Source organism: Rissa tridactyla, chromosome 4 (genome assembly GCF_028500815.1).
Source record: "Rissa tridactyla isolate bRisTri1 chromosome 4, bRisTri1.patW.cur.20221130, whole genome shotgun sequence".
Taxonomy (NCBI): Eukaryota; Metazoa; Chordata; class Aves; order Charadriiformes; family Laridae; genus Rissa; species Rissa tridactyla.
In genome coordinates, this window is record NC_071469.1 from 74,428,752 (window position 1) to 74,439,673 (window position 10,922).

The 10,922-nt window shown below is 45.4% G+C and overlaps 1 protein-coding gene and 1 long non-coding RNA gene across 6 annotated transcripts; one reads left to right on the forward strand and one right to left on the reverse strand.

Moving 5' to 3' along the window:
- The first annotated feature begins 4 nt into the window (after positions 1–4).
- Positions 5–10,721, forward strand: HSDL1 (hydroxysteroid dehydrogenase like 1). Of its 4 annotated transcripts, XM_054198134.1 has the most exons (6): positions 376–510; positions 987–1,219; positions 3,259–3,704; positions 5,651–5,878; positions 6,813–6,822; positions 10,630–10,721. In XM_054198134.1, exons 1-6 carry the CDS (start codon positions 434–436, stop codon positions 10,719–10,721), a joined length of 1,086 nt encoding a protein of 361 aa, XP_054054109.1. In that variant the 5' UTR covers positions 376–433. The 4 variants fall into 4 exon arrangements, with proteins under 4 accessions (XP_054054108.1, XP_054054107.1, XP_054054109.1 ...); XM_054198133.1 differs by lacking the exons at positions 376–510; positions 10,630–10,721 and adding an exon at positions 5–71 and having other exon boundaries at positions 6,813–7,799; XM_054198132.1 differs by lacking the exons at positions 376–510; positions 10,630–10,721 and adding an exon at positions 7–97 and having other exon boundaries at positions 6,813–7,799.
- LOC128908276 (uncharacterized) lies at positions 3,224–8,754 on the reverse strand. Of its 2 annotated transcripts, none has more exons than XR_008465894.1 (3): positions 8,703–8,754; positions 7,793–7,887; positions 3,224–3,455 (listed from the first exon to the last, which is right to left on the reverse strand). It is a non-coding gene; the product is annotated as an uncharacterized LOC128908276 (long non-coding RNA). The 2 variants fall into 2 exon arrangements; XR_008465893.1 differs by lacking the exon at positions 3,224–3,455 and adding an exon at positions 7,469–7,607.
- Positions 10,722–10,922: the final 201 nt, after the last annotated feature.

The following is a 10,922-nucleotide window of genomic DNA, read 5'->3' on the forward strand; positions in this document are numbered from 1 at the left end:
CCCGCGCAGGCGCAGGCGGCGGTGGGCCGGGCAGGGGGAGCCGCCGGGAGGGCCCGGCCCCGCGGCCGGCGGTGAGCGGCGGCGAGGGGTCCCTCTGGTACAAGCCGGCCGGGGCGGGAAGCGCGGGCCCGGGGCGGAGGTGGTGGGCCGGGGCAGGGAGCGCAGGGCCGGGGCGGAGGTGGTGGGCCGGGCCCCCAGCTTGCTGTCCGTGTCGGGGGGTGAGGCCTGAGGCCCGTAGCGTGGCTGGGCGAGGGGCGGGTGGTGTGTGCGGGACTAAAGCCAGCGGCGGGCGGTGCCGGCTGCGGCTGTAGATGGGGGCTGCCGAGGAGGCGGCGGTTGAGGTTTGTGCTTGTTTCATAAAGTTGCTCACTAGTAAAAACCTCGTGAGGCAGAGCAAGCTTTCTAGTGAGAGCCGGTGTGCCGTGTAGCGTTAATGCGGGGCACCGGCCGGTGGCCGAAGGATTTTCGAGCCGTAAGGACACGCAGATGCGGTGCGTTTGCTGGGAAAGGGTCAGTGCTTTGGGGTAGCACCGGGGACCAAAGTTACGTGTCTGTCTCAGCTTGCTGTGGCTCTCGTGTAGCCTTCTGTGCTTGGGAGAGCCTGCTGTTTGTTGTGTGCTCAGCTCTCTCCTGCTCGTTATCCCTGCCTCCTTTATAGATGGATCTTAATCTTCCAAAAACTAGTTTTTACATGTTGAGCTTCCCTTATCTGCTTGGATTTGAATTGTTAAAATTTACAGCATCGTTGATCAGTGTCATTGCAGTATAACTGATTAATAGCTAAACCCTTGAACGAAGGCTAAACAGTAGCTAAACCAGTGAGGGTGGTGGTAGGCGATACACAACTTTTTTTATGGCTTTTCTGCATCAAAATGGTGCTCAGACTGCACTGTGCTGAGTCTTAAAGGTTATCCATTCAGTCTGAAGAGTTTACGTGGCCCAAGAGGCGATTGTAATTGCCCCTGTCTCTCTTGGTTTTTTTCCAGGCTTGTGATCACCATGGCTGCAGTGGATCGTTTCTACCTCCTGTACAGAGAGATCAGCCGCTCCTGCAGTTTTTACGTAGAGGCCTTGGCTATAGTTGGAGCTTGGTACGCGGTCAGGAAGTGTGTCTCTCTTGCGTTCAACACTTACAGCATGCTGAGGGTGCATGTAATTCCAAAGCTGGGCGGCGAGATTGATCTTGTCAAGCGGTACGGAAAGTGGGCCGTGGTCACTGGTAAGAGACTGAAGCAGTATATTTGCTTATGTTTATATAGCATATTGTGCCGATGCTGTGAAACTTGCTAGCTTATATTGTTGGGTGAGCTTTATGTCACAAGCTGGGCCTGCATTATCTCAGGTTGCAAGTTCATCAGCATGAGCAGTGACAGTTGTTCTGTGCCTTACTAAATTCACTTCCTCGGGAGATGGGTGAGCTCAGTGTTGACTAACCGCTGGGAAAGCACGACGGAACATTTTTTCCCCAAAATTACAAGGTACACTCCAAATGCATATGAGCGCAGAGAGAGATGCAGACAAGATCCTATTTTTTTGCTATGGGCTTTTCACATGTGCTCGGGTTCTTCTGCAAGGTTTAAGTCATGTGCCTGTGACATCCTTACCTTTCATTAAGGTTCTCCAAGCTCTCTGTTGTTGTCATAGAAAATATAAAACTTCTATGAGTTGGGATTGCAGAAGGTTTCTACTGGCAGTCACAGAAACATGGTGGGATGACGCACATGACTGGAGTGCTGCAGTGGATGGCTGTAAACTCTTCAGAAAGGATAGCCCAGGAAGGAGAGGCAGTGGGGTGACCCTGTATGTTAGGGAGTGTTTTGATTAGAGCTTAATGAAGGTGATGATAAGGTCGAGTGTTTATGGGTGAGAATCAGGAGGAAGGCCAGCAAGGCAGATATGATGGTGGGAGTCTGTTATAGACTGCCCAACCAGGATGAAGAGGCAGGTGAAATATTCTGTAAGCAGTTGGGAGAAGTCTCACAATCGCTAGCCCTTGTTCTCTTGGGGGACTTAACTAACCAGACGTCTGCTGGAAATACAGTGCAGCTGAGAGGGAACAGCCTAGGAGGTTCCTGGAGCATGCTGGGGATAACTTCCTGACCCAGCTGGTAAGGGAGCTAACTAGGGAAGGTGCCCCGCTGGACCTGCTGTTTGTGAACAGAGAAGGACTTCTGGGTGATGTGATGGCTGGAGGCCATCTTGGCAATCACGAAATGATAGTTTTCAATTCTTGGAGAAGCGAGGAGGGAGGTCAGCAGAACTGCCACCTTGGACTTCTGGAGAGCAGGCTTTGTCCTATTTAGGAGCCTGGTTGACAGAGTCCCTTGGGAGGCAGTCCTGAAGGGCACAGGAGTCCAGGAAGGCTCGACATTCTTCAAGAAGGAAATCTTAAGGGCACAGGAGCTGGCTGTCCCCATGTGCTACAAGACAAGCTGGCAGGGAAGAAGACCAGGCCTGGCTGAACAGAGAGCTTTAGCTGGAACTCAGGAAAAGAAGGAGAGTTTATAAACTTTGGAAGAAGGGGCAGGCAATTCATGAGGACTACAATGATGTCATGAGGTTATGCAGAGAGAAAATTAGAGGGGCCAAAACCCAACTAGAACTTAACCTGGCTAGTGCTGTAAAAGACAATAAAGTGTCTCTATAAATACAATAGCAACAGAAGGAGGTCTAAGGAGAATCTCCATCCTTTATTGGATCCGGGGAAAACATAGTGACAAAGGCTGAGGAAAAGGCTGAGGTACTTAATGCTTTCTTTGCCTCAGTCTTTAATAGTAAGACCAGTTGTTCTCGGGGTCCCCAGCCCCCTGAGCTGGAAGATAGGGATGGGGAGCAGAATGAAGCCCCCGTAATCCAAGGGGAAATGGTTATCGACCTGCTACATCTCTTAGACACACAAAAGTCTATGAGGCTGGATGGGATCCACCCAAGGGTAGGTACTGAGGGAGCTGGTGGAAGTGCTCGCCGAGCCACTTTCCATCATTTCTCAGCAGTCCTAGCTAACCGGAGAGGTCCCAGCTGACTAGAAGTTACCAAATGTGACGCCCCTCTACAAGAAGGGCCATCAGGAGGATCAGGGGAACTAACGATTCTGTGGTTCTATGACAACATTATCTTTATTGTTGTGGTTTTGAGATCGCTACATTCAGTGCCATGTGACCTTCAGAGAAGGGAACAAAACTATAATTGAAAGAACTGTCAAAAGAGAAGGCTAGGGCTGCTCTGATTTTCACCTTGTTTTTTTATTTTCTATTACAGGTAGCACAGACGGTATTGGGAAGGCGTATGCTGAAGAACTGGCAAAACGTGGTGTCAACATCATCTTAATCAGCCGAAACAAAGCGAAGCTGGAGGCTGTATCTAGAAGCATATCTGAAACCTATAAAGTGGAAACAGACTTCATAGTAGCTGACTTCAGCAAGGGGCGTGAGCCTTACCCAGCCATTAAGGAGGCTCTGAAAGACAGAGAAATTGGCATTTTGGTGAATAATGTGGGAATGTTTTATTCTTACCCGGACTATTTTACCAACCTGCCTGAGGATATGCTGTGGGACATGATCAACATTAATATTGCTTCTGCTAACATGATGGTGCATATTGTGCTGCCGGGCATGGTAGAGAAGAAGAAAGGGGCAATTGTGAATGTTTCTTCTGCATCCTGTTGTCAGCCAACACCAATGTTCACCATCTATGGAGCCTCTAAAGTAAGTTGGGGTGTAATGTTTAATGGTATGCACTGAAAAGTAGATGCATTATAGGTTGGTTGGTTGTAAACATATTCAGCACAGATATCCAAATATACTTGAAAGTTTTCTAGGGATTTGTTCAAGTATCGGAGGTGAAGGTTACATGTAATATGCAGCAAACTCTTTGTCTTCACCAATACTGGGCTTTGAACCAAAGTCAGTGCTATCTGGATTGTGTGTGAACTGTGGCATAACGGTAGTTCTAGGAAAAATGTTACCTTCCTCAGAGGAATGATGCACAAAGCAAAGTGGCAGTTCTATGAGCCGTTGAAAGGGTCAGGAATTTCATCTCTCTCTCCTTCAGCTGAACTGTGCAGACATACCTCTAGCTGTTTACACACTAGTATTGGGTAGCAAGAATTTGCTAAAATTACCGCTGTGACAAGGGCTGTGACCAAATCCAGCCATTGCTTCACCTAACACCAAGGGGCAGAAGGCTTCTTACATCGTTGTCTGTATCATATTTGGGGAGAAGGGAAAATAACTTCCACCCCCGGTAATTATTCTTCCTGAGGAGATCCAGTCAGTAATGAATAGGATGGGGCAGCTGGGTGATGCTGGAAGTACAAATGCACGTGGGGATGTGGATTTACGCTGGATGACTTGCTGCTGAATCCACAAAAGCAACAGAGATTGTAGAAAGATCTTGTCTTGATCCGGTGTCTAAACACGAGTTATTGCACCGAGCTGTGGGTGGGTGCCCTCTGCTGTAGCCTGACCCCTCTGCAGCCTTGCTCCTGGAATAACTCTTGCAAGTACTTCCTTTTGCCTGGAGCTCTTATTGCCCCAAGGTATAAAATTCCTTGCAGGTTTTCTTCAGTGTGGAGACTGGCTTAAGACTGTTGTAAAGTTGTAAAACTACAACCAAAACAAGTAAAAGGCCTGAACAAAAAAGAACAGAACAAAACCAAGTATACCAGATTTCCTCCTTTAGCTGCCAGCATTAATCCAAATCCTAGATCAGCAATCCAGTTGAAAGCCTGGCCTCTGTACATTGGCACAGAAGTGGGAACAAGGTGCTCTAGCATCCTAAGCCTCTCTGTGCCTTACACTGTTAAGGTGTTTGAAGTGGTTGGTTGGTTTGTTTTGTTTTCTTAAAGCAGGCGTAAGAGCATTTGTAGAAGATGCTCTCACAACAGTTTGTTGGGAATGGTGCTTTTGTGAGGCTGTTTGGGAGCAGAAACCCATTCACTTGGAAGCTGAGTCTAAAATGCTCTTTCTCGAGGGCAATCGGGTGTGCAGTGCAGCAGCAGCTTCAGTGGGGTGTCAGTGTTGCTGCGTTGATAAAACCAAGCCATGCTCATTTTCCCGTCTCTTTGATTCCAGCAACCCCAGTTATCAGGCTTGCGCTTTTTTATGTTACTCTGTAAACGTAAGATGAACTATAGGAGATAATACAGATACATGTAAACAAATGCATGTTTAATTTTGCGTAAGGGAGTCCCAGGAAGTAATTAAACTAGTTTCTGGGGAAGATCGGCTGGAAATTGAAATTAACCTGTAAGTGTATTAAAGAACGGGACTTCATTTTGTACTTTTGAAAACACTATGTATAGTTTGCTTTGGAGTGTCCCCGACAATGCCCCCAAACTAAACAAGGTGTTTGTTTTAGAGGAAATAAATGTTTCTGTATTGTTTTTAAGCAGAAATTGTCGGATTTTTTGTTAAATTCACATCAGAGATTTAAGCAGTAGCTTTGTCCTGCAAGTTACTGTACTGTTGCAGGTTTTTAGCAAACAAATAGCAACAAATACCAATGTTGGTAATGCTTTAGAAATGTGCATTTCTATACTATTTATTCAATGTTTTATATAAAACTCTGCCTTAAGACTGGACTGGTTTTTTTTAAAAAAAAAAAAAAGGGAAAGAAAAAAAGATGTCTCTTTCTGCTTTTGTCTTTCTAGACCTACTTGGACTATTTCAGTAGAGCACTACATTATGAGTATGCCTCAAAAGGAATCTTTGTTCAGAGTTTAACCCCGTTTATAATTGCTACAAAAATGGTAGCATGCAGCAGCATTACATCAGAGAGATCTTTCTTTTTTCCTTCTGCTGAAGAATATGCAAGTCATGCTGTTTCTACTCTTGGGATATCCACAAGGACTACTGGATACTGGAAGCATGCGATAAAGGTAACAGAATTCTTTAAACTATTTCCTGTTTGTCAATAGAAGTAAATAAGCCGTTTACTTTCCTAGGAGTCTGAATGAAAATTATGCTTGGATTCTGAAAAAGTGCAATATATTGTAGGACTTAAAGGCATTGTGCCATATTTTCTCACTAATTCTGCTTTAGAAAATTATGCTCGGGCGTGCTTATTTTTAGAATCGAGAGTGTGAATCCAATTCCCACTTGAAATGCGCAGCAGAAATGGGAAAGAGACAACTTTTAATTCAAAAGCACAGGGTGTCTCATTTCACTTGGGGTGCTGCTAACTAGGCAAACATTTCACTGTCTTCTATGAGCAGAAGTAGCTTTTTCCAATCTTAATTTATTGAGCATATTTCTACTTTGGGGAGGAGTGGACAGAGAGGATGGAATAATGGCAGGAAAAAAAGCCCACATTTTTATCCTGAGCTACCTGGGAAAAGGTCCTCTCTGTGTTAGGTTTTCATTTTTTGGAGGCAGACTCTGGGCTCTGAAGTAACTTTATTAACATTAGACACATCTCATGTGTCCTACTGAGTGGCTTTCTATAGCATTAGATCGAGTAGAAGGAATTGAAGAAGTGAGGATCAGTCCAAAAGAAATAAAGAGACGGGAAGGATTCTGGCAAGATGCGGCAATTAAAGGAAGTGGACAGTATTGCTGCTGCAAACTTGAACAAGCCACTTCAGGATTTATTTGCAGAAGCTAACAGCTCTGTTGTGTGTACTACTTCCAAAATGTCTAAATGTATTTACTTTCAGGGGGTTGAATTTAAGGCTTAGGTGCTGATGTTTAAGCAGGTTTTGCCTTGCTTTAGTGGCAATTTGAGAAACTGGGGTTTTTTTAATGGAATGTATTTTAATCTCTGCCTTCCTTTCTTCTTTTTCTCTTCTCTCGTCTCCCTGTGCCTCTCCACAGTTCACGTTGGGTGAGCGCCTACCTGAATGGATCTGGGCATGGTTTGCAATGTATTTTTGCAGAATTATACGGAAGGAAGCTTTAACACACAAAGCGAAATAGGAATATCTAGACGTCCTGTGTAACGAGTGCTATATTCTGATCAGAGTGCTGCAAAAATGTTTAGTGAACCTCGCCGGACTTACTGTAACTTATCCATATCTTGCTCAACAAGCTACGTGTAACCTTAGACATCAGAAGTCTGGATCCTCTCTGTATCCTCGTATTAAATAGCTCCTCCTCTGCTTTCCTCCACGCCAAAGAGTTGATCTTGTTGAGGTTAATCTCTGTTCACTTTCTCTTCGAGGTAATTGGGCAGGAGCAGGTATAGTTTTAATTCTGACAGTAAATTGTTTCGTGCATAGCGCTACATGATGTCAACTCGTAAAATTGACAGAATTTGAGAATTCTCCAAATTTGTCAGAAATGGGCCCCCCAAAAATGATGCTGTTCACAAAGAGAATTACAGTCAACTGTATTGTCTTTATTATGTAGTTTTGCATAACTTTTCTGGTCTTTTAACAGCAGATGTTCTGTATGTTCTAAGTGCAAATGTTGTTGCTTTCGAATGATGTTACTTAAGGAACTTCTCAAAATTAAGGTGTATGACAACACAGACTGGGAGGTTGTTTAAATGACTGAAAAGGTCTTACAGAGCTGTAAAGGAATTTGGAGATAAGCTTATAAGTTTTCATATTCCAAGTGGGAATGATCTTGATAATACTTGAGATATTGCTTCATGAGTCTGAAATATGGCTGCAGAAATTGAATAAAGAATGTAAAAACACATTAGCTAAAGAAAAATAATGAAGAAGTAATATTTGATTTTAAAGTACTCTTTGGTTACCTAAGATGATAATAAACCTTATTGAAGTTTTGATGGTCTATGATTTTGATGCTTTTATTTATATAAATAAATATGTTTATGCATATGTACTTACTAGAAGTCATCTGGTATCATACATGGCTCGTGTTTTGCAGGCTCTACATCTGAGAGTCATGAAAGCTGTCCTTTCTGTGTACTCATAATTGCTACCTGAAAGAGGGACACGACTTACGAAGAATGGTGTCAGTCTTTTTGTATTTTATGTTATCATGGGCTATTTAGTGCCGCTTCTGTAATGTTATACTGAAATATACAGTATCTTATGCCCAAGGAGCATCCTCCCCTCATTTGTGTTAGTATTTGCTGCTTGAATGTTATGGTGCTGTATTTCCTGATGGTGACAATGGGAGGTCAGTACACTACCCTGGCTTGCTCCCTGAAATCCCTACTGGAGGACGTACAACAGTGGCATTCTGTTGCTGAATAATGCAGTTGTGATTACAAAGCAGGTATCTGTTGCTCCTCTACAGTAGCTGTGGACTGGTGATGTTAGAACCTGGAGTTGTAACAGTGACGTCCCCCACGAAGCTTTTATGAGTAGGTTCTGTAGAGAATAATTTAGTGGTCATCCCATCCAGTAAGAGACTGGGTACAAATCTGTTTGTAAATAACTTTATTCTAAGTTGTTCTGAGTAGGCTCTAGGAAAGCTGGGGAGGGACTCTGGAGCAGGGAGGGGAGCCATGGGACGAGTGGGAAGGGGTTTACACGGGAAGAGGGGAGATTTAGGTGAGATCTGAGGCAGAAATTGTTTGCTGTGAGGGTGGTGAGCCCCTGGCCCAGGTTGCCCAGAGAAGCTGTGGCTGCCCCATCCCTGGAGGGGTTCAAGGCCAGGCTGGACGGGGCTTGGAGCAACGTGGTGTGGTGGGAGGTGTCCCTGGCCAGGGCAGGGGGTGGCACTGGGTGGGCTTTAAGGTCCCTTCCAACCTAAACCATTCCGTGATTCTTCAAAGGGCAGCCTCCTTACCGGCTCCGGCGTGAAGCGCCCCTCGCGGTCCGCCATCGCGCCTCCCCGCGCATGCGCACTGCGCGCCCCCGGCGGGGTGCGCATGCGCGGGCCGCCATGGGGCTCTCGCGAGAGCGCTGTGGTAAACAGCGCACAAAATGGCGGCGGCAGGCCCGGCGGCGGCACGGTGAGCGGGCGGTGGGCGAGGAGAGCGGGACGGCGGCGGGGCTGCTGCTTCCGCCGCGCCGTTTCGGTGTGTGTGTGTTGTGGGGGGAGCGCTGTGTTGTCAAACTTTGGGGGTCGCGGAGCGGGGCGGGCAGCACCCGGGCCTGCAGCAGCCGGTGGCCATTCCCGGTGCCCCTTCACGGCGCCCCCCGTTTCTGGGGCTGCCTCGTCTTTCCGTGGCAGGAGCCGAGCTCCCTGAACGGGATGGCTCCTCGGCTGCCTCCGGGCCTCTCCCGGACGGCCGTCTCTGAGGAGATCCCGTCGCTCGGTCTGGGCTGCCCTCGCTTCGGGAAAACCGCGGAGTAGCTCCAAACGTCGCTGTTCTAGGAGAAGTTGTCAAGTTTAAGACCCTGTCCAGCTCCACACGCTAAGGGTATTAAACAGAATAAAGGTGTGAGCGTGCTGTTGTTCCTTTGCTCCTGGTTTCTGTCGTAGTTCAGCATCATGCTTACATACAGTCTGTTATCAGCCATAAGGATGTTTGTTTTGCTCATTAGCGTAGGTAGTTGTTTTATTTTATTGCATTACGGGTTATAAACCAACGCAGTGATAAGGTAGGCAGAGCTCAGCCAAGATCAGCAGTTAGTGTACGCTGACCGTGTCTAATTTAGGGAGGAAGGGGAAACTTTGTAATCACAAGCAGTTCACAGTGAGCTGCTGTGGCGGTGGTTGCCGTCAGCTAGAAGTAGAGGAGAATTCTGTCCCTGTTGTAAGGAAATACTTCAGAATGCTAAATAAAGTTAAATAAAAATTAAGAAAGAGCTGTCGCGTGCGGACTTGATCATTCTGTTGTTGTGCTGTGAGTTCAGCCTGTCGTTCTCCTAAATAGCGTGAATTCCTTAATAAGACTCCTGCTTGTCAATCCTGGTCACTGCAGCAATGTATAGCTCTGTGCTGCTATTCCGCGAGCTGCGACAGACCAGATGAAAGTGTTTCTTTTCACTAATCTCACAATGGCTTTTTATCTGTCGGTTGCTGGTTAAATGTTTGGAATTTTTAAAAATGTTAGCATTGCAGTTTTTTCTCAAATGCTTCCCATACCTTGGAACGTGAAGGGAAAAAGCTTCCCCTCCGCATGAAAAACATTTTCAATGCTTTCTTTTAACTTCACGTTATTACACCTATAACCCCAGCCCTTATTTTCTCAGGTCCCCACGTTGTAGTAACTCACATTCCAGCTCAAGAAAATCCAAAATCCTTTTTTCATGCTGATTTTCTCTTACAAGCGCAGGGACTGAAAGTTTGCTTCCTGTCCTTACCAGCCCTTGGCATAGAGTTTGAATTTCATTCTCCTTGTGTAAAATGGCGTACCATAGTAGAATTTCTATTTGCCGCATTTCTGATTGGAAAAAAGCCACCATGCTTTTTTAAGTGTCGGTGGACGCTTTTTATCATGTTAATATTTTATTTTGCACTTTACGTTTTCCTTGCATGGGCCTGACTTCGTTTTTTTCTTTTCAGTCCTCTTGCACAAAGGGTGGTAGAGTTCAGTTGTCACTGTTACCCGTTCTATTGTCAGGTTAATGCTTGAGTGTTCCACATGTGCTCTGGGTGAGCAAGGAAAAGACTTGAGCATTTGTGAAAAAATAATAAACATATGAACAACTTTTCCCATATTATTTCTCATACTAACTGCCAAAGGTGTCTGTCTTCTGTGATTTTTCAGGCTATATATTTGCACAAATGAGAATTTAATTATTTTCTATATTGCCCTGCCTTACAGGTTGGCTTGCAATCAGCTTTGCTAATTCTTCCAGGGAGTTAACTTTGCCATCAGAAATGGAGTACAGGACTCAGCTACCACATCCTGAGTGACCGAATCCTTTCATACAAAATGGAGAAGAAGCGTAGAAAGAAATGAGCCTGTTTATAAGGCTTTACCTCAAAAGACCATGAAATCTCTGTACTTATTTTGGACACAGCTTTAAGAATATCCAGTTGATCAGCACAGTGAAAGCAACGTTTACTGAAACAAAAATGAACTAGTTTATAAGGAAGAAAATTGTGATTTGAATA